Below are 24011 nucleotides of genomic sequence, written 5' to 3' on the forward strand. Positions count from 1 at the left end.
CTAAATATTATAAATATATAAAGCGACACCGTTTAGTGTGCTGAATTTGCAAACACTGCTCTCTGCACAAATCTTCAATATTTTTAGGTTACAGATTTCTTTATACTCAAAATCACAATGACAGATTTGAGGAAATTTAGTGATAAAAATACAGAACTATTTCAATGGACTCAGAATATTTTCTAATTATTTCTCTACTCCAGTTTTATAAAGTGAGGTGCATAGCCTACCTCTTTTCTGGAAAACTTTTCTATGAGAGCAGAACAACTGTAAAACCAGTTCCCATTGCTTTTTAGTAATTTCTTTCCACAAGGCTAGTTTACTGTTTAGCTAAGATTTCTACCTATAGTCAACGGTGCTTTTTCTATTTGATCAGGACTAGCGTACAATATACCAGGTGAAAGAAATTATCAATAAGCACTTTATGAATACATTACCTGTAGAATGTGAGAGAAATATATAAATGGATTTTTTTTTATCTAAACATTTTCTGAAATTTCTATATCATAAAGCACATTGTTATTTTCTACACATTTTTTTGTTCTATGTTGAAACTCTTCCTTGTGTCTGCTTGTCAGAGGTTTCATATGACACTGCTTGTTGAAACTGGAGGGAAAAAAAACATTGCAGAAAATATACAAATAATTTTCTCTGCTGTTTCCTTTACTGGTGAATACTACAGCAGTAAAATACTCCACACAAAATCAGTGTTAGCTATGTTTCACTGCTTTTTATCATAGTTCGCTCTTTATAATTTCATCTTAAAAAATAAGGAAGTTAATTCTCCATTAGGAAATGAAAATTTGCTGGCATTTGCTTTTATTGTACAATTTTACACTACAAAGCAATTTTGACTTTAAAAGACACTTGGTCATCCTTAGATGCTTTCCTTACTTGGTATAAATTGCTATCTACATAGGTATGGTATGCTGATATTACCATTTAGCTTATTATACACTTAATTTAAAGATAATGCACATGACAACCTGTTAAGCAGTCCTCCTGTTCTGTTTGGAAGGGGTAGGACTACAGGGCAATTTGAAATTCAGTGTGTCAAGCAGACTAAAATTTCACATTGAGATGCGATTCAGCAACAGGCCTCAGTAACTCATTGGGCAGTATTTCCTTTTTGTTTCTAAAATTCAGATGTTTATTTCTAAAAATTTTAAACACTGCAAAAGGAGGGATAGTATTAAAACCTGTAACTTCTAAAAACCTGGTAAAATAATTTTAAGAATATCTGTCACCCTAGTGGTGAGTGAATGATCTCAGCAGTCAGGCTTTCCATGCGGCCTTTGCACATCTCTCATTGTTGGTCCATTCAGGCACGAAGGAAATGCCTAGGTTCAGTTCTTGGTGTTCTGCAAAGCTTCTATGAGAGCTTGGTTGTATTCTTTGACCAGCTTTTTCGCATTCTTCATTATCGGCTGGTAGTCACTCTCCTGACTTTTTGTTGCTATGACTGATTAAACGAATTAAGGAAACAAACTGCCAGTATAAATATGAGCATAATCACAGATCACAAGGGAACCATAATACCATACATTTCCTTCTATGAATACTGTCAAGGGGTGAAAATAGTGGAAAAAACTCATACTGGGGCTAATTTACTAGCTGCCATCTCATGACAAGCACTGTAGAAAAAAAAAGTGATTACATGTCTGAGTCACTTTTGTTTTCATATATATTTATATATTTATATAGGCAGTAAGTCCCTCATGAAGGACTCTGCCTATTGTTACATTGCAAACCAAACCATTTCAAGGCACTCAGCTATGTACAGCCATACAGTCTGGCTACAAAAGTCCCAGCCCAAGAAAGCAGCCCCTCTCCAGTAGCCCAAGCAGACATACTCTGCTCAAGGGTCTGCACTTGGATAGGCAATATTTCATACCAAGTTAGGAGATACTTTAATATCCTGATCATCTTTTTCTCTTGGTTTGTCTTAAAGTCTTTTTTGTTAAGAAAAACTGTGTTTAAGAGTATTGCCTTAATAAAATATTTCTGTAGAGCCTCCTTCAAAGAGGAGGTAGCTCCAACTATATTACACTGTACAAGACTTTTTTCAGATGTTTTTCTAAGAATTAGAGCACTTACCAGATTTGAGAAATGGGATATTTGGTATCTGAAGAAAACAACACTATATGTATACATATACATATAGCTATATGTATGTGCATTAATTATTAAATATATTATCATGATCATCAGTATTATTTCTGTGATGGCTAGGCTATCACAAAATTGTCCAAAATATATCCCCGTGCCATTTTCTGAGACATGAAGGAATGTTCACTGTCCAACACACTACGCTAGATGGTGGGGTCTAGTTTTGATGTTATCTTTACCAATTACATTTGTACTTTAATCACAAAACAGTGATTTTGTGTGTCTTAGAGATTTTTTAAACAAAAATTTATTTCTTAAATAACTTTAAAGAAGTAATTTTATTGCAGTGAATTCACTGTCCCTAGAATACAAAATACAAGTGTATCTTGGTCCTATTCAGGTCTCTATCATAACTAAGGAGAAAAATAGAAAAATAGTAACAGATGAGAAGAACCATCAATTCTAATTAAAATAAACTTCCGTGCTTTTCCTAATTTCAAAAACTATCTTATCAAAGCCATTTGCAAATCAGCAAATAATGATTTTGTTGATATGATTACTGGAATACAACTTGTTAATTTGAATCACATAAAGAGAGAGCTACAAGACACTTCCCCCACCCCAACATGTTTTCAAACAGTGCTACCCTGGCAGATTAATTTCAGATAAGACTGGAGAGATGTGAAGATGAACTTTGTATGAAACCTAGTGGCAAACCTGAGAAAGATGGAAAAATTCCAGACTGCAAGGCAAAGCTTATGCTTTAGGACCCTGTAAATTGTTTCAGACAACACATGCAAGTTTTGCTACATATAGTATCTGCAGGTATTTGCAAAGGATTGCCTTTCCCCTCCTCCCCTGTCTTCTGCAGCCCATTCCGTCCTGTCTTATTCTACTGGAGGAAACAGACTTCTTCCTCAATTAATACAGTGTGTGAATTTGACTCTTACTTCTTAAAGAAAAGGATACACTCCTTCATCATAAAGTTATTTTGCTCATGGTGCTGCCACTTCCTCTCCAAATTTGTAAGCTGAAAACATAAAACCACAAAAAGAGCCAAAAATCAAAACGGTAATTATTACACACATATTTTACACAAATAATTTTGTATCAGTACGTTATACTCTATAATCTGATAAGATCAAAGTTATTTCACATTAAAAACACAGAAATGATAAACAATGGCAAAATGTTTTTAAAGCTGCTGCTCATTAACCTGCATATATAATTAAGCTCTTCATAATCCATCTGTATAAAAGCACTACATGCAACTGCAGTTACAGATGAAAATATCTGATGAGAATTCAAGACTTGTCATATAAGGAAGTTAATGGGCAAGTCAGAAATAAAAAGGTGAACAATTCAGAGAGATACTAATTCTCATTATGCTTTATATCATTTACATGATCTTCTTAAAATCAGTAAGATCTAAAATCGCCAAAGATGCAATATTTCCTGACACTGTCTTGGACTTTGCACTACACAGAAGAAACTTCCTTACTTCCATAGTTAAATTTCCTGTCCAATGCCAGAAGCTGCGATAAGAACAGAGCTGCAGCAAGAAGATTGTAGGAATGTGGGTTCAGTGCTGGCACTTCTTCAATACTTTCAGCATCAACAGGAAACTAATGTGGACATTATATTGATGGCTGCTTCCTTACAATACAATTTTATATTTGTTTTTCTGATGCTACTGTTCAAGGTTCTGCATTTCAAGATATGAAGTTGTTATTTTTAAATGTAAAACTAAAAATCATTCTGGGACGAAACTTTCAGTGGAAACTAAGGTAATAAATAAGGAAAATATTACAGTATTTTACTTAAAAGCTTATTATTAAGCTGGAAGAGATGAAAATAATTGCCATATAACTCAAACCTTAACAGTAAAGAATGAGTTTTATACTGTACTGGTTTGCATCAAACAAGGCAATCATTTGTCTCCAAGACTAGGTATTTCTGACCAATTAAAATTGTTATTGTCCTCTTTGTAGATGTTGCTGCACACAACACAGCCAGTAAAGGAACCTGGAACTGAAATACTTACTGTCTTGCACACAGAAAAGGAAAGATCCAGTGTATTTTTATAGTAACTGCTTGAAGACCAGTTGACCTCTTGCAAAATTGCCCAAGTCCTCCACATTTATGAACACTATTTGAACTTCAAAATGCTTGATGAATGTCAAATAATCAGTTACTATAAGACATACCTTAATTCTCACTGAGGATATTTACACTCAGGACATAAAAAGTAAAGAAACAAATCCTTTTCAAACACATTAAAATAGAACTGCCAAAGCATAATGAAGAAATGCTCTACAACTATTAATTTATAGAAAATGTTAAGCCTAATTATGCAAGTATCTTAACACTGTCTGAGTATGCATTTCTGATTTACCTAAACTCTAGAATTTGGTCTTGGCAAAAAAGATACACAGTATCTGAAGTCTTGCACACTTTGGCATGTAGCTTTGAGGATTCAGATCATCACCCTAGAATGATTATAATAATATTATGCTACAAATGGACACATATGGCTCAGTCAGAGCTATGCCTTCTCATCTGCTCCACAACATTCATTCCACAAGAAAGTCAACTTAAAAATGTACAATATGACCTTCAGCTTTTAACCATATTAGAAAAAAGTAACAGTTCTAAAGGACAAATATCTCAACAACCTCAAGCAATAAAAAACAGTGAAATGCATTACAAAAAAAATCAATTTCCCTTTCCACCTTATTTTAAGGTTATCCATTTTCCTTCTGTGCATTCCAAACTTTATTCCAGTAAAGTTCTGCTGCCAAAATGACAGCAATTTATGTGTGTTTATAATGAAAGAATAAAAGCTGCTCAAGAGGTTATAAACATCTTCTTTCCTGATTCACTTTTGAAATGTAAACGTACATGTATACCAAAGTTGTTTAAAGAAGTGTGAACAGATACAAAAACTTCAGTGGCCTGCAAGGAGCAGAAGAACTGGAAAAAGGAAAATGGAATTAATAGCACAGATTTAAAAAAAAAAAATTATCACCATGACTTTAAAAGCAAAAGGGATCTTAGCTATTAGTAGTGACATTTTTTTCCCCTGCAGTTTCTTTCTAAATTCATCCTCAAACTACTTAAGCAAAGGAAGGGCAGAAGGTAGAGAGTTCTGAGCAAGATTAACAGAAAAACTTAAACAAGGATTCACATACTTTTTAGCTCAGAAAGATCTCTGCTAGTAATCCAAAGCTTACAAGCCATTTGTTGTCACAATATTAACATTTGTTTGAAAACAGCAAATACAGCTACACACTTACAACATATGATTTAGAAAACTCACTGAGAAGGAATAAACAGATTCTGTCTTCCAATGCTTCATGTAAGTGAGAAAACCAAAACTGAGAAAGTAACAACTGAAGGGATAATATGTAACTTGACCTATACCTGAGAATGCGTCTCATTTTCTTGCAGCTCCTTCTTTAGTGTCTCATACTGTGCATTCAAATGCTCCATTATTTTCTTAAAAGCCTGGCTGCATTTTGTTAACTTTTCTTTGTCATCCTGGAGTTTCTAGTTAGAAAAAAACCCAACACAAACTGATTAATGGATGAATTAATTTGCTGCAGGCTTCAGGCACATTACTTCAATTTACCTTTCAAGATGCTACTTTTTTTCCTTTTAGAACAAAGCCATATGCATATGCATAAAGAACTCATAGGCTTTTCACTAGCACTGCATACTCTATCCCCAAAATAATACTCAATGATTATGAGCAAGTTGTATGCTTAGACAATACTGTATGAGCACCAGTGGGAATGCTGATATTAAGAATTTGTAGGAAATTCTCTTTTGCTTGTGTTCTGTGCTAGATTGCTAAATTCAAAGCCATGGGTAGTCATAAATTACATCAGAATAGTTTAGCTGAATCACTAAAATAAAATGGGGAGATTTTGTGGAAGGAGGTTATGAGAAGATACCCAGCTGAATACCTGCTACATGTACCCAGTTAGTAAGTCACACATAATAGCAAAATAGTATTTGGATTCATTTGCACTGATATGCAATCCTGTTTTTCAGCTGTCAGGAAGGACTCTAAATCACAAAACTGGATTCCCCTCCACTAGCTGCTCAAAAGCACTCACTCTGTTTCATCCCTTTCATTACCTTTTTCTTTTCTTCTCCTGATGCTTTCAGAGCTGGCAAATTATTGTAGATCTCCAACTCTGCTTTTGTCTGTTCAATTTTGTCTTTAAGAGAAGCCAGTTCACCAACCATCTTGCCCTCCAGAAGTTCCATCTTCTGTAGGTCCATCTGCAGTTTTTGACTCTCTAGATCACCAGACACACAATCGCTAATTAACAGTAATTTTTGTTTCATAATACACAGCCCATTACATACAGATTTATGCTTTATTTAACCAATATAAACAGCTCCTAAATATACTTCTGATTTTGATATTTATGGGACTGTTAATGTGAAGGAAATAAAAAATTTCATCTTCACAACCACCACACAAGTCAGACTCATACACTACAATTACTGTATTATAATCCATAAGTGAAGAGTAATGGAAGTGTGATGATCTTCTGTATCACAGTGTTTCTATTTTTAATGTTTATAGCACCACACAATTAATTACAGCACCACAATCTTAAAGCAGTGGTGAAACTTACAAAAAATTTATTACAATGATGCAGAAAAATTGAAGAAATATTTTTATTAGTTTTTTAGCATCATGTTTTTTTTATTTGTGCTGCTTAGTTTTAAGAGAACAAATAGCCAAACTTATTTTAAACATTTGCTTTGTACAGGAAAACACTTTCATACATCCACAGAAAAGAAGTGTGACAGCTTACAACATCAACATAGGCTATAATAAACAGCATTTACTTCTGAAGCTTCATTAAAAAAGTAACAGAGTTACAGGTAATTAAAGGAATTAGAACTATGGGTGGATTCTGACATAAAGATAACTGTGGAGACTGAAACTGTCCAGACATGAGACATATGTGAAAAGAAACAATAAAGATATACCAAGTAATAAAAATACTTTGACTCAGTCTTGAGGGTAAGTTACCTACCCAGAGTAGGGAAGGACTAGAGGTTGGCTAGTCTTAGTTTGTATGGTTTTGTGACCTGTCATTGTATTTCACTCATGTTCCTAAATATTAAACACATGGGTACATCTTCTTACGTTTCAGATCTGTGTCTAACTTAGAAGAATGATATAGATAATGGAGGTTTTTTTCCTACATTTCAGATTACCAGGCAACGTGGGCTATTGGGAGGGATGAGACTGCACAAAGAAACTTTTCTTGGCATAGGTTTGCTTTTTGAGATTTGTGCTGATCTGATGAAAAAAGGACAGAAAATTGCCTCCCCAACTTAACCAAGGCAGTATAAATCTTTAAGGCAGAAGAAAATAGATGTCTCTATGTGATAGAAGGACAGTTCACCTTTCCAAAAACTGTGGGTATAGTTTTGTCAGTGGACTTATATGGGAAAATCTCACCTGATCAAAACACTCAGAGCAAGGTACTCATCTCTCTGCTTGTGGATTTATGCCATATACTTATTTTTTAGAGTGAAACATTTGTTTTTATCAACATTTCTGGCTTATTACAGAGCACGTTCATGATTTCTTTAGGAACGTCAGAATGAAAAAAAAGACAAACCAAGATTTTTGTGTGCCATTTGCAATTCTCCTGAGGAATACTGATCCATAAGGTAAGATTGAAAGTGTCTTCTATGTGCAAAGAGCATTTATATAAATATGAAAATTTCCCTTGCAAATTAAAAGAAGGATTTTAAATTAAAATATTTTGCATTGCTTTGCATGTAAGTAATTCACAGTCTGCCTTCCACTGCAAAGGGCTTAAGAAAACACTTTCTCTGTGTCTACAGTATTTCATAACTGCTCAGAGTTTCACACTGAAGTTAACATTGAATTGGTTAATGACAGATTATAAACCACAACTGAACAAATCACAGCTTTACTTCTCTTGTTCCTACAGCACTGTGGTTTAAAGACAAATGCTTAAGGACATCAATAAATGAGAATCTTAGATCAGAAATAGTAAAAAGTAGAATTATGAAATAAATTCAGATTGGAAAGAAATAGCAGAAAACAACTATAGATGTTCATGAGGATTTACTTAGGTCTTATCAGAGCATTTTCACTTTTTATATAGTTGTTCTAATATCTGTATTTTGTTATTTTAAAATTATACATAGTTGACCAGTTGGAATCTATTTTACATGTGAAGAGTAGTAACAACCTAAATGCCAAAAAGGAAAAAAAAAATTTTTGGACTGTTCTGTCTAATACAACTATGATGAGACTGCAATGGGTATTCCTATCCATTCACACTTTCTGGAGAACGGGAAAGAAACTGGAAGGGGCAAATTTTATCCTTATCCAGCAGCAGACTCAATGAAAAAACCTCAAAACTGAAAAAACCTCAGAATTCCTCTAGGGGAAGAGACAGGAAGAGGATGCAGCCCAGTTCCTTCTGATAGGCCATGAAGTTGCAGTGTCTAGCATGCAGTGTGTACATAGTGGCAAATTCTCAGAACAAACTACAGTGACCCAAGGAAATGTTTTTGGGAAACTATGCCATCAGCACTTTTGTTTACCCTTCATGGTTTCCTTCTCTTCTTTATTGTTTTTAAGGGTTCTGTTGGTGGACTTTTTATATCTTTGTTACGGCAAGAAAATATGGAAATTCAGATTTTAATCATAACAAAAGAATCCTGAAGACGACTGTGCTATAATTCAAAGGTTAGAAGGAACTTCAACAGTGCAAACTGAGCATTCACTGTATTTCTGAAAGAATCTTAAGTAGTTCATTATACTATCTGTGAATCCTAGCTGTCAGACATTTACTTAGGAATAATTTAAATTGTCTGCTGAAAATGATGTAATGTAACTTCCTTCTCTTCCCTTGCAGAGAAAGAAGTAGTATGTCTTTCAATAATGCCTCTATAGCACTATGTGCTTCCAAAAAATCCTTATATTGTACAATAGTCAGAAATGATACCTATATGAAAGAACAAAAAGTCATATTTGAACTTCTGACATATGGCCCAGAAATTTAAATTACGCTACAACTTCAAAATGAGTCTTTGCAGACAAGCAAACAGTAAGTGTTCAAACATACAACAGAAAATCAATTTCTCTAACATTTTGTGCCAAACAACTTACTTGCTCATAACTACTTTGAAGTCACAATACCAGCTGCTCTTTTGAAAATTACTACGAAGTACATCATGCAACAGACTTCTAACAAAATGATTTATAGTTCTTAATTCCTGCCCCTTCCTTTACGCCAAACAAACAAGGAAAGGTTTGCTGAACCAATAACGATAGACATAGAAGCACAGACATAGAATTGTGAGAACAATTCTACCATAAACAGTGCAAATAAAGAACTAAAGAGATACTTGTTGCGGGAATGAAAGAAAACTACTGTCTGCTTTTTGAAATTACAGAGAACATCCTGAAGATGCTAGTAAGTATTTGAGTATTTTGAAAATGAAATCAAAATGAGTATTCACTTTGCAGAACCAAAGCCTTGGGATTTGAGAGCTATTCACTGTTATCAGTTAATTGCCTGAGGTACATATCCCTTTGGAAAAGCATAAACCATAAATAAGTGATACTAAAAATTAAATTTACAAATAATACATGGTTAGATAACTATGGAAAACTCTGCTTCAGTTTATTAAATACACTTTCAAGATCATGAAAGATCTTATTTTGAGGTAAGTATTAGTAAAATCAAATACTAGCTTAATTCAACCCCTGTATTAAAATACTCTTGTTTGACATGTATCTGTGGAAGGAAAATGATTATTTAGTGATAATAGTAACGTAAGTATAAATAAGTATACACACTTACTATAAATGTATAATATACAATATCTAATAGATTATAACAGATATAAATAAATTGAGAAAAATAAATAACTTGTTACCCACAAGCCCTTCAATTTGTGAACTTGCCACTGTATTTTAATATTTGGAGATCACTTGATATCTAACATTTGGGAATCTTCTACATGTTATCAGTGTAACAATGCAGGTAGTCTTTATTATTTTAAGGAATTAATTAGAAAATCTGTTGCTGATCTCACCTGTAATCAGATTCTTAGCAGTGCTCTGTGATTTCTGCATTTCATTTGATTTGAAAGTGAGGTCTTCCTGCATAATCTTCAGCTCTTGATTGGTAACAGATGAAATTTGCTTCATATGATTCAGATTCTGTGTATTACCAACAACAATAACAACATGCTGTATTTTTGAAACAACAAGTGGTAACTGGACAAGTAAGAAACTCTCCTGTCCTATGACATTGTTATTTGCCTTTTCTACTACAAAGACTTAGAATACTGGAAATAATCTGAAGTGATTTAAATGTGAATGACTTTCATTCTGCCAACTTCTGATAAAAGATGTATTGACAGAACAGCACAGATGAAAATAAAACGCAGCAAATATAAACTGTGCTGCCATATAGGTCTATTGTAAAGTAAGTGACAGTGCCTAAAATATACCTTATGGTGTACTGTATTGAAGTAGGAAGAAGACAATTAAAATAATCATAGAATCAAAATATTACTCAGATGAAAGTTTTCTATAACATAAAAAAATCCATGGGAGTTAAGAACATTAAAAGAAAAGAAGTCTTGAAAGTGGGAAAAAATGGCAGACTGTAAATGGGAACAGTTTCTGAACTGTTGAATTATTAATATGTAATATTTACATTAAATATTATACAGCAGGGCATTTCAGACATACCTTTAGTATATCAGAGACACAACTGGAATATTTTTTTAGTTACATAACACTAGTGACAGAATACCCATGAGCTGAGATTTGCATACTTTGGATAAACAAAATATTGCAGTAGTTTTATCTGCAGCATTTGGAAATGTTTATCATTATTAATGTTAGTTACAACAGAGATGAAGAATTATAGAAATTATGCAAATATTTCTTTGTTCTTGTCACAATATTACATACTATTTAAAACTCTTCTCCCAGAAAAAAAAGAGAAATCAAACAAATCCTTTTTTTAACTACAGCTGCACTTGGTTTAATGTTTAATCATTTTAAGAGACTATTATGTAGATAAATATAAACATATAAAACCCATCATCCTTCTTCATCCAGCCACTCTCCTGTTCTGTGCGTCTAAACTCCTAGCTTGCTAAAGGTGGATGGAAATGCTTACCCTGCTGGAGTGCTCCAGGAGTGCAACAATGTTGGCTTCTATTTGGGCCTTTCGTTCCAATTCCTGACTCTTCACATCTTCAAACGTCTCAAGAAAATCTAGAGATTAACAAACACAAAAAAGAAAGCTCTTACTTGAGTGGTTGAAATGTTGTTTCCAGTCAAAACTTTGTATTAAATTGCTGAGCAGTAGTTTCAGATAGAGACCTTGAAACTTGTCAACTTACTGGCTGGAATGAAAATGAGAAGAATTATTCCAGTGACACATTGGACACAAGGCCACCACTTTCTTGTGTTTAGGTGAGGGTTGCCACCCAATAGGAAAGAAATTTCATCCCCACTATTTCTGATGCTTTTCTAAATGCTTGTCCCAGCAGTTGTTGGTCCTCATTTTTCTGCAAGCTATCAACATGGGCCACTGAATAAAGGAAACAGGTAACTTTGTTATCTCCAATGGCCTGGACTAAATGCGAAACACTGCTGAAGACTTGAGACCTGGTATCACCTCTTCCCTTCTGTGTTATTTCCCTTAGCTACAAGTCTAATTTATGTTCATTTTAGTAATTGTCCAACTGCATCTGACAACACAGTTGTAATGGTGGTAGGCACTCTGTATCTGTGTTCTAGGAATACCACATTGTATTTCTGGTGACAGAGATATTCTAAAATGAAACGTCCTGGACACATCACATGGAAGTTAGAAGCCAGCAAGATGCTGCCCAGAGCTCTAAGTTACGATAATTTCTTTCCTGCTGGATCTCCTCCTGAAACATGGCTTATACACACAGGAGCACTTGGGAACCATAGGAGTTCACACACTTTTTATCTGGATAAGAACTGGAGAAGTCCTTGTTTGGGCAAGAAGGATTTGACAGTGATAGAAAAGCATTTTCACACATTTATAAATATGAAACAATAAAACTAATATACATAATATCCACCGATATGTATGTAATTCTATAAAAGTGAGCCTGCAACAGTGAAATTAGGACCTCAGAACAGTAGCTGTGTAATTTGACTAGTGCTTTTCTCCTTTGGCATTCTGGACTTTTTATGTTTTTTTTTTGTTTCAAACCTTTGAATTTATTTAGAAACATTAAGCAAGGTCCATATTTACATCTCATCGCACTGCTTTTTTGCAAGCAACTTGTTTTTTCATTACACTTGTCTGATTGATCTTGTTTCATTTGAATGTTGTGTATTTCACAGACTCATAAAAACTCTTGAATGCAAGAGACTGCAAGAGCTCATCTAATTAATTCACTTGCTCCAGGACAAAACCAGTTATATGTCAGTAATTCAGACAGTTGTCCATATTCTTCACACACATAGCTCCTGATAGATACTCTACAATTCTGGACAATCTATTTCAACACTTGGTAAATTTTATTGTTAGGAAGTTTTTACTAATATCCAACCAGAAATCTTTCTGCAGCTAGTGGTATATTACTCCTTTTCTATCCTCCTCATATATACAGAAATAAATTATTCAGTTATTATTTGAAACAGCCTTTTTACACATTTGACAACTGTCATAAATTTTCTAAAATAAAAGACTCATTCTTTCATATTTCTTTGCAGGTCATGCTTTCTGTGTATCCCCATCAGTTTTCTTCAGGACTGACAGCCCCTTTCTTTATGTGCAGAACTAGAGACAATACAACCATCTGAAGTATTTGATGCACAGGAAAAAACATTACTTTGGACATCTAACAAATGACACTCCAATGTATACCTACTGTTGTGGCATTTTCCATGTTAGTCTGATACTGCTCAGCTTTGTCTTTCACTCTCTGAGCCACACCACAGAGCTGTACCTAATGAACTGCTCCCTACTCTGCATTTTTGCTGTTGATTACTCCGAGTGCAGAAACTTACACTTAGTTCTTTTCAAACATTTTGTAATTAATTTCTAACATAACAAAATTACACTAAATTCTAACCATGTCCTCCAACATGATTTCAGCTTTTCTGATGGAGCATTTTCTGTGAAACTGTTCTCTAAGATGCTCTCTCCCATCATCCAACTAATTAAGAAAAATATTGACTAACCTGAACATCCAGCACATTGCAAAACTCTACGCGATACATCCTTTCATTTTGACATTGAATCTTTCACAATTAATATGCACAATATAGGTTAAAAATGGACAATATTTGCCTAGCTTGCTTCTAAAAACACCACAAGACAGCAGAAGATGTACTGAAGTTAAAGTACACATCATCTGCTACACCTTCCTTATTCTGCAGTGTTTATCTGTCAAAAAAAGGAAAAAAGATGTTTGTATTCGACACATCAATACTAGTGTTATTCATAGTCCCATTCCTGTGACATTTACATATTATTTGCTTGCTTAGTTTTTCCAAATTATTTCTGCAAATTGATACTAATCTGACTGCTCTGTATTTAATTGTCCCCTGTTCTTCTACACAGGCACCATATTTGCTCTTTTCCCATCCTTAAGACTCCTGTATGTTCCCCCAAATCTCTCAGCTCTTAGGTCCCCCAAATTACTAACTGGTCCAGAACTGTATCAATAACCTTTGATGAAGCAGAATCAAAAGCCAAAAAGTAAAGCCCTGCTGACACCATCTGTATCAATACTGAAAACCCAGATCAAGCGAGCTTTTGTCTTTTTTGCTTCTCAGGAAACCTGGAATTTGAAAACACAGAAACTCCCTGAGTTTTGTCTTATTCATCTTCTCTTATTGTCAGCTGAGACCTTTCTTTCAGTATCATGCAAGCCATAAGTTATATAGAACATTTTTAGAGAACACTTAAAAAAAGGTCTTATATCCCTTGAACCTCCATGGCATGTTTACTGACAATTTTCCCTTTTGCTGACCAACTTTTTTTTGTAAGCTGCCTCCTACCAGTATACTAGGCATAAGGTATACTTAAACCCAGTTGTTTTCATCCTCAGCTAGTTTCTACCAAAATCTCTACAACATTGTAACTTTTTAATATGTAACAAGGATTTAGCAGCATGCATCTTGAGTAAATAGATATGAGAAGCCTTAATTTTAAAGAATTACATGATATCTACAGTCGTCCATTTTGAAGTTCTGCTTTTAATCACATAAGCAATTAATTACAGCCTTGCTTTCATGAAATAAAGTTGTGTTCCTAGATCTTTAATGCTTGATGAAAAGCCTTGAAAGACGCCCCAAATGTTTGTGACTGTCCTGCATGATTTCAATTATCTTGTCCACAGAACAAGACCATAGAACTTTATGCAAAGATCAGCACATCAGTTCTTTGCAGCTATAAATTAAATATTTTAAAAACAAAACGAAATCTGTATTTTAGTGAACTTAGGCCTAATAATATTTATATATATATATGTAATATTAAGCTAAATAATATTAGACAACTTACTGTCCATGCTTTCTTCCTTCTTCTTCAATTCCTTGTATTTCCAATTTTCTTCTCCTACAAGAGATGCAACATTAATTTAACTTTACATTGTCTCAGGCCTGGATTCCTTCAGGAAGCAAAATGACTGTTTCAAAAATAAAATTTCTACATGCCTAGGAACTACAGGATGCATCCTATTTAATTTAATGTAGTCAGGTCAACTATGTCATATACCTTTTATATTAAAAAAAGAAGATACCTTAATAAATCAGCCTCAATGCAATTTTTAGAACCTTTCAGGTGTTACAATTTCTGATAGATAGGAGTGGGATAAATACTTGGTTTGGACAAAGGAAGTTCACAGGGTTTTTCTGAAGTCAAGTGAATTTAAACAATAGAGAACAAATGCTTCTGCGTATTTGGGCACCATGATGAGTTAAAACTTTCTGCAGCCCTGTTTAATGTATAAGCCATTTCAACTGCACTTTCACCTATTACAATGGACTTTCATAGGGATACACGGCTTCAAAGAAACTGATAATCTCAGGGAAATAAACAGGAGAACTGTACAAGCAATGGTCTAGGAAAATAAAATACACAGAAAGCTTTCTACAATTAAGTTTGAAAGAACATTTCCATACACCTTCAATATAGTGGTATTACAAATAAGGAACAATATACATATTCACTCTATCTTTAAATTCGACTACAGTTAATAAATAACTCATAATTTATATGTATTAGTAAAGTGGGACACCAGATATATTTGTCACAAGAAGATGAGACAATTCATTTCCTAAAAAAATAATTTTAAGTTTCAAACATCTAAATTTTTAATTGTCTGCTTTATATTTAACATAATCTTTTAATTTTAAAGAATACAAAGTAAAATAATCAGACAGATACAGATAAAACTGAGCAAGCAAATTTCTCTCCAACTTTTTATTTGTACACCCCTATGCTTTCCTTTTTATGTAGTATATACAAACAATAAGAACACCTGAGGGGCCCTAAGAGACTTTGATTCTGCTTCAGCTTCCTTGCAGCTGTGGCTTTGTTCCTTATTGGACTCTCATTTTGCAAGGCAAGGCTCCAATAGTTAATAACTTAGCCTGTTCTACTCTTAAAAATTCTGGTAATGGTGAGTCATGAAACAGTTACATGATCTGTCAAAGTGTTTAAAGAAAAAAATATTTGAAGACCACAACTTTGAGATGTCTTTATAGTAAGTTTTGTTTAAAATATGCCATTAATACACAAATATCTTAACCTCTCCTGCAATTTATGAAGGATTAAGTCTGTTGCATTTGAGTTAATGTTGACTTTGACTAATCATTAAAGTTAACTGCTAGTATATAGCCCATGTAATAAGTGGGTGAACTATTTACTTATTTAGATTTTTTTCAGGCAAAACCTAAAAATAGTTCTTTCAACATGGTCTGTTTGACTTTTTCCTGCTCAAAAATATTTCTAGCACTGAAATATTTATCCTGAAACATTAAAAAATCCTTAGTTAAATTTTTTTTTTTACTTGCTATTTCACCTGATATTTACATAAAAAAAACTTTAGAGCTGAATTTTGGGAATGCTATGTAATAATGTTTAAATACTGATCCGGAAGTAAAGTGACTGGGGAAGGGGAGAGCACAGGAATTTCAAGGACACAACAAGATGCTGATTTAGAGCAGAAGTATGAATCGCCTTCTGTGATTCTCTCCCCATTCGCTAGAGAAGGTGGCATTGGGAGTTTACATTTTTGTGTCTTAAAGAGACTCCTTATGAATATATTTATTCCCTCTGTGTTACACCGATAGGTGTAATTCCCTCTACATTATACCACAAGGTAACTCGATTCTCAGTATTCTGACTGGTTCTGATACGCTGACAGAGAGCATGTGCTTTCTCCTACATCTGCTTCAAACTCTCTTCTTCAACAGACTTCTAAAACAGTGAAAGACACAGTCCAGCGAGGTATGACTGTGTGCGTAAACTGAACTATAAAATGTGAAAAGCAACTTGCTTCTTACCTTCTGCATTTCTCCAAAGTTAAAATAAAAAACAGTTGCAAGCCAAACAGAAAGGAAAAATTAAAGGACAATAAAGTTTGCAATGATATTATCTGGAAACACAAAAGCTAATAAAACAATCTTAATAATTATTTGCACAAAAATAATGAACTATCCATAGAAATATGAAATATTTTGCCATGCAAAAGATGATAAACAGATTAATGTAGAAATACGAAATATTCTGTCATGCAGAAGATGATAAACAGATGTCTGAAACATTTGTTTAGAGGCAGATTTTTAGATATTTATTCACCTGGAAGACACTTACAGCCAGATTTTACACTGATTGCCCAAGAAAAGGCATAAAATAAGAAGGACATCAATTTGTTAATTCTGTACAAGTTAAGTAACTTCTTATAGAGACTTTCAGAATGCAGGCATATACTTATGTAATTCCTATCTGAACAAGATTTCTTATAATCAAAAGAAGGTTTTTCATTGCATGAATCTTCATTTTATGGAGAACCTTTTACAGCTATTAAGGGCTGATGCTCAAACTAAAGTTACTTCCTCCAGAACTGTAACTTCCAGTGCTACGATAAATTCCCACACTAAGCACTAGCAGCACGTGTTTGCTGGAAGTCAGTATAAGCTAAGGCCATTCCTGGGCAGCTTACAAACTCTTCTTGCAAAGATCAACCTAAGAAGTTTCAAAGACAGGTAAAAATAATACTGAATTCTGTCTGCTTTACACATTGCTATTAAATATTCTCAATTCCACATTTGCCGACAGTGTAACAGATGATGTAAAATTAATGAAAGCATTTCTAAATATGAACTTGTTCTGCAGCGCTTCCAGTAAGATACACTTCTGTTCTTCAAGCAATATTAAAAATAAAATTGGATGGAAAACCAGACAGCTGTCCTATTATTTTATATGGTAATTTTCAATACGAACTTGTTTAATGTTTCACTAAAGGTGGGTACTCCCCATTTCTTATGTCTGAAAAGAAAAGGCTGTACTTGGAGACACAGAACTTCTCATGCCGGTGAGTACTGAATGTTTGCATAAGCCTAAAAGTTTTAAGCAACTAATAGGTATAACACTTTGTTACAGAACAAAGAGATGCAGCTCTGCCTAGTCTGCTACAACTCTAATCATATTACCTCGATGGTTCTCCAGATCCATATCAAGTCGTTGAATGACCTTTTTAAAATGGTCTGTTTTTCCTTTTACTTCTGCCAACCTAACAAATAGATAATGAAAGTCAAGGTTAAAACTGTATTGTAAAATACTTACTTTATTTTAGACAAAACTGCAGAGAGAAGTCAGAATAAAAATAGAAAAATCTATATTTACCAAAACCAAAAGTGTATCAGAATGATTCTTTTTATTATAAAAGGTATGTGTAAATCATCTGTCATTTCAGTCCTCTGTCTATTAAATAGAAGTAGCTCCTTTTTATTAAAAAACAATTTTTGTTGAGTCATCAGTAATTCTTAACTTACTCAACTAGTCCCTCTGCTGGTTGCTATTCAACTTTGCAGAGGTACAACATGATTGTTAAACTGCAACAAGTAACTGCATTCCTTAAACTGTATTCACTAAAATCCACTAAGAAATTTCCAAATAAAACACTCTGCCACATAATCAATCAAAGTGTGAAATGAAATTACCTTTAATACATTTCTACATAAAATCTCAAATATAAATCTTTGTTATTTTTATCTATTAAAAAATTCTGTTAAGCAATTTATTATCCAATTAAAATGCATTAAAAATTAACCAACAATTTTAGTTGGGAATATTGTTCAAAAGAATTTAAAACTGTTTCTAGGAGATTTTATGAATTATCTCTATTTTTCTTTAAAGAAAGAGAAATCAAAAGGCTCAAAATCAGAAAATACTGTACTGTTTTATCTACCCCTCAATACATACTATTTATTATAAAATTTACTTGACTTCCAGGCAAGTGTTCCGAAAGACCCAATACCCAAGAATCAAGAAGCAATGCCCTTCTACTCTTTAGAGTGGAACTTTTGTGACTCTTAGGTTTTAAGAACACATAAACAAATTTCAAAATGTGGCTGCAGTGTAATGCAGGTTCAATTTCACAGCTGTCTCAAAGGAGCAGCTCTTACAAATCAATGTCTCCTTCAGCCTTAAGCAAGTTTATGTCAGTGCTACTACCAATTCATATTCTCAAGGTGTGTTCATAAGGGATGGAAATATCTTATTATGCAGACCTAAAGGTTTTACTGCTATAAAACTTGTTTACTGGAAACAGAAAAACATCTTCTGTTCTTTGTGGAAGGTTAACACTAGTACAGGTTTGAAGATGTGGTGATGTTCTAAAAGTCTACAGAAAGACATGAAGGAACACAACTGTGTGTCTTTAGGGTGTACAAGTAATTTATAGCAACAGTATAATGGGGTTACTCACTGTCTTTCCATGCTTGCAATTTTTTGACTATCATCTTTAACCTATAAAAAAGTTCAACAACTTTAACATATGAAATTAAATCTACAAATGAAAAAAGGAAAATTAAAAAAAATCTGAATTCAAAAAAACACGGAATAGAAACTTGGCATTTGAAATCACAAATTTGTGACACTGTCCAACAAGAAGTGATATGATTTAAGTGTTACGTCTTCCAAATGTTTAAAAAGCATACTTTTAAAAATGAAATACACTTACCATTAGTCATTCAGACCAATAGTCCATAAATTAGAAATGGGTAATTACAGTGTAGGCTACTGTAAACTGATCCAATTACTCCTGGACTGGTATACCTGTTCAGCACCCCACAAAGATACTCTCTGGAGTTAATTACAAGAGCTGTTCAACTGGATCAGTTTTCCCAACCAACATGTCTCATGAATTGGAACAAAACCCACTGAAAAGCTCACTGTGCCAATTTTGTTTTCTTAAAATAATAGAATGGTTTGGGTTAGAAGATCATGTTTCCAACCCACCCTTCCCCCTGCTCCCCAGCCCTGCCATGGGCAGGGATGCCACCCACTAGATCAGGTTGCTCAGGGCCCCCATCCGACGTAGCCTTGAACATTTCCAGGGATGGAGCATTCACATGTTCCAGTGCCTCACCACCCCCACAGTAAAGAACTTCTTCCTAACATCTAATCTAAATCTTTTATCTTTTACTTTCAAATTCCCCCCATCCTATCACTTTCTGCCTGTGTAAAAAAGTCACTCGGCCTCTTTTTTTATAAAGGTAAATATATCTCTTATGGTACTGGACATGGCTATAAGGTCTCTCCAGAGCTTTCTCTTTTCCAGGATGAACAGCTCCAACTCTCTCATCCTGTCTTCACAGAAGAGGTGCTCCAGCCCTGGGATTATCTTCACAGCCCTCCTCTGAACCTGCTTCCAAAGGTCTCCAGGTTTTGGCGAACCAGAAATACCCCAACTTTCCAATTCATTAACTATTCTTAATTTCAGATTATTTGTGCTGCCTAGAGCATAAATATAGGCAAGATTCAAACTTAAGTATTTTCAAGTATTATCACCCCTAAAAACACTTGACTTGGAGAATCTTTTACATAACAACATTTTCTGTTCTTGCCTGGTTTAGTAATCTCTCTCTTTCCTCCTGTGGAGATTCCACGTTCTTATCCTCAGTAATCATTTGATCTCGATGTTCCTTGAGCTCATGGAGCTTTTTATACATCTGTACAGCTTTCTCTTTCACCCCAGAGTGTGCTATTTCCTGTTGGGAAAAGCAAACACCTACTAGCTATTTTCAGATGGCAAGAGAGCATTGTGGCAATCCTGCTTTAGTTAAGCAACACCTACCTATACAAGTGAAGCTTATTTCTTACAAAAAGCACAGAGAAAGTAAAAAGTATTTTATAAAGTACTTTATAAAAAGTAAAATTTATAATTCATATTGTCAATATTACATTTACTGGAATAGAATATCCCAATCAGTTACTTCTTGCTTTACAAGTTCTTCCTTGGGCCAATTTTCTGAGTAGATTTACTACTTCACAGTTTCTAGGGAATTTCAAACTATATACAATATTCAAAAGGACTGAAAAATGTCTAGTAGCATTTGAAAATTATACTTTCAGACTGTATGTTTCAGCTCATAGATCCTTTTATCCATGGAAGAACCAATATGAAAAAAATCTCCTCAATAACACATTTTTACCCAAAACTGATCAGAAATTATTAGTGGAAACCAGAGAGGCAGATTTGGCATCCCATACTACAGCATGATCCTACAGTATCTAAAAATTTAAGAAAGAGAAATTATAGGTATTTTTTCTTCTTTACAATAGCATTCAGGGAAGGTTAGTACAGAGAGCACTTGTTATCATACATACAGCTCTTAGACTCTCTTCCTCTACATTTAGTGCATCCAATTCCTGCTGTTGAACAATCAATTTCTAAAGAGGAAGCAAAACGCAAAATTCAGATAAAAATTATTACTTGGTTAATTACTTTTTTGCTCTAAACTTTAGTATGTATAAAATGCTGTAAACTATTCCACTGCTGCTCTCAAAAATTTGAAAGACAAGACTGTGTCCAACTCCTTCACATAACTCAGATAAACACTTGATAAACACTTGATTTCAGCATCCAACTTTTCCATTACTCTTATCATTGTTACTTGCAGTTGGGCTACTAGCAAAAAATTTTTTGCCCTTTTTCTACTATTTTTTTTCTTAAAATCAGTACCGCAGGTGGAACTTACTATCTGTCCTTCAGAAATTTAGAGTCAAATTTTAAAATCTGAACCAGCCACAACAATTTATTCATAGTCCAGAAAGAGACAGGTGAACCCTGAGTACTGATTCAGCTCATCCTAAGACAGATGGGAAACACTGAAGTCATCTCTGTACAGACCATACAGAGAAACTTTCAAGACTGCACAGCCTGAACTAGATCATCCCAGAGAGCTTAGAAATGTTACTCCTGTTGTTAACATTAGGATTAGTGAACATTTTATAAAGCCCAGTTCATTTTTTCTGATACATTCAGACATAAAACAATAATAATAATAATAATAGAAAAAGCTAGTCAGATTCGCTTTTGTACACAAGAAGAAAACTTTCTACTGAACTACAGAAATTGCTGGGGTTATTTTTCCCTTTTGCTTGCTTTTTGCACATGATGAAACATCTAAGTATTGCAGTGGCTTTTAAAATCTGCATGTCGATCACTAAATTTAAACAGAAAACTGGGAACATTATTTCTTCTTAAAAGTATTAAATACAAAAAGACTAAGTATTTGGTCTTAGTCAATTGCTCTATTTTCAGGTACTTCTACAATTGAGTAAGATACCAGCAAGCTTTTTTATTGTATTACTCTGTTGTCAAGCTCTTTAGTACTTAAATTTTATCTAAACCAGTTTAAGAAATATTTTAGGTAAGCATAATGAAACAAGCCAACCTGGGAGAGTTTTTCATTAGCAGCTTTCAGCTCCATATATTTAGCTTGATTTTCCTGCGACGTGTCTTTCATTATGTCATCTGCCACAACCTTTTCACGCTCGATATCTTCTTCTACAGCTTGAATTAACTTTTCTGTGCTGTAAAAATATAAGGGTTTTGTAACTTTCACCAGTTAATATATATTGTAAGCACTCATTTCAAACTCCAGTATTCCTTCAGCCTCACTGAAATGCTCAGTGTAACATCAAATGCCCAGATGCTAGAAAAAAGGAGTTACCAGCTTGTACCTAATCCTCTTGGAGCTGGATTAGGTATACAAACATTCACAAAATTAAATACAGGAGAATTCTCTGCCTTTACAATACCCACACTGTGTTTTTCCAGCACTCCTGCACTGTCTATCTGCATTGGTCTCAACACTGGCAAAAGTTCAGTACTCCTTCTCAGTTGCTCTTAATCAGAATTTCTGGAGTAACAACAGACAGTTCGAAATAAAGAAGCTGGTATGCAATTTGTGAATGCACATTAAGAAAATATATTATACAGACATCACAACTAGGCGGTACCAGATGATGATGATGAAAAGATTACTCTTTGCAAAGAATTGCTGATTACAATGTAGAGTGGTTGCAGAAGTCTAAGCAGTGTAGCTTTTAAACTATGCAATAACTAAGAAATGAGGCATTTTTTACATTCTTGATTCAGGACTTTAATCTTCTTAGGAAATCAATAGTCTGCAAATACAAAAACTTTACCATTTCAGCTATAGTGAGCTACAAGCAACTGCCTTAGCAGATTTAAAGAATGCATAAAGAACTGCTCTCACTGTTTTATGATAAGTCTAGTAATTTCTGTGAAATTCCTGAAAGCTAGAGAGTCAATCTGAGAACACAGTTAAAGGAAATTTAAACAAAACCACTCCTGAGAGTATACATTACATACATACCCTTATATGTATACCCTTACATATATTTATAGTATAACCTGAACAGTATACCTTAATTCCCTTCATTGTTCATGAAAGATTGCTGCTGAAACAGTTTGCTTGTTTCCAGAGTGATTTCTGCTGTTAAGAATGATAAAATCAGCTGAATACCTTCCTTCAGGATTTTTTTTCTCCTCTTTTTCATTAACTGTTCCCAAGTTGCAAGATGACAAGTGGTAAATTGTGTAACTGACACTACTGGATCAAAGACTGCAGACAAGAATGCCCTCAGGTTTAAGAGATGATGCAAAATATTGGAACTGCACCATGATAATTTCAGGGTAAAGAAATAATGAAAATATTGTAGAAGCAGAGTAGAGTTACCATTGGAATGGACTTCTGAAGGTTGTCTGGTCCAACCTGTGCACTACTCAAAGCATGGTCACCTAGAGCAGGTTGTCAGTGTCTTTTTCACGTTTTCAGTATCTTGAAGGATGGATACTCCATAACCTGTTTAGGCAATGCTTTGATGTTTGTTCACTCTTACAAACAGAAGAGTTTTTTCTGATGTTTAAAGGGAGTTCCCTGTTCTCCAATATATGGCCATTGTCATTTGATCTGCCCTCAGGCATCACAGAGAGCAGCTCCATTTTCTTAATCCCTGCCCATCAGGTATTTACTTTGACAAAATACCCCCTAAGCCTTCTCTTCTAGAGATTAAACAATGCCAGTTCCCTCAGCCTTTCCCCACAGTTTTCATCACTGACAAGGAATTCTCAAAAGAGCTTAAAAAAAGTAACCACTTCCAACTAGCTTCCAAGGAAGATCTATAATCTCCAGGAAACTGAGCATATTATACAGAAATTCCGTGAGGTTAGCAGGCCATGCTGCAAAAATGCTTTCGATCTGATGATGATGAAACACAACAAAGTGATGATCTCCCACTTAGTATGGCAAACTTGGCAAGCACTGGGAC

General features: G+C 34.2%; 1 protein-coding gene across 3 annotated transcripts in view; it reads right to left on the bottom strand.

Annotated features, from left to right (window-relative positions):
* Positions 1–599: 599 nt before the first annotated feature.
* IFT74 (intraflagellar transport 74) overlaps positions 600–24011 on the bottom strand; it is a 36892-nt gene continuing 13480 nt past the window's right edge. For all 3 annotated transcript variants that reach the window (XM_069001670.1, XM_069001672.1, XM_069001671.1), the window contains exons 9-20: positions 22109–22247; positions 21039–21101; positions 20276–20419; positions 19135–19175; positions 17858–17937; positions 14703–14756; positions 11325–11422; positions 10225–10351; positions 6253–6416; positions 5533–5658; positions 3079–3139; positions 600–1462 (exon numbers count right to left, since the gene is read on the bottom strand). In XM_069001670.1, coding sequence (XP_068857771.1) covers positions 1347–1462; positions 3079–3139; positions 5533–5658; positions 6253–6416; positions 10225–10351; positions 11325–11422; positions 14703–14756; positions 17858–17937; positions 19135–19175; positions 20276–20419; positions 21039–21101; positions 22109–22247 — 1213 coding nt within the window. In that variant the 3' untranslated portion in view covers positions 600–1346. The remainder of the gene's footprint in view (positions 1463–3078; positions 3140–5532; positions 5659–6252; positions 6417–10224; positions 10352–11324; positions 11423–14702; positions 14757–17857; positions 17938–19134; positions 19176–20275; positions 20420–21038; positions 21102–22108; positions 22248–24011) is intronic.

Source organism: Aphelocoma coerulescens (assembly GCF_041296385.1).
Source record: "Aphelocoma coerulescens isolate FSJ_1873_10779 chromosome Z unlocalized genomic scaffold, UR_Acoe_1.0 ChrZ, whole genome shotgun sequence".
Lineage (NCBI taxonomy): Eukaryota > Metazoa > Chordata > Aves > Passeriformes > Corvidae > Aphelocoma > Aphelocoma coerulescens.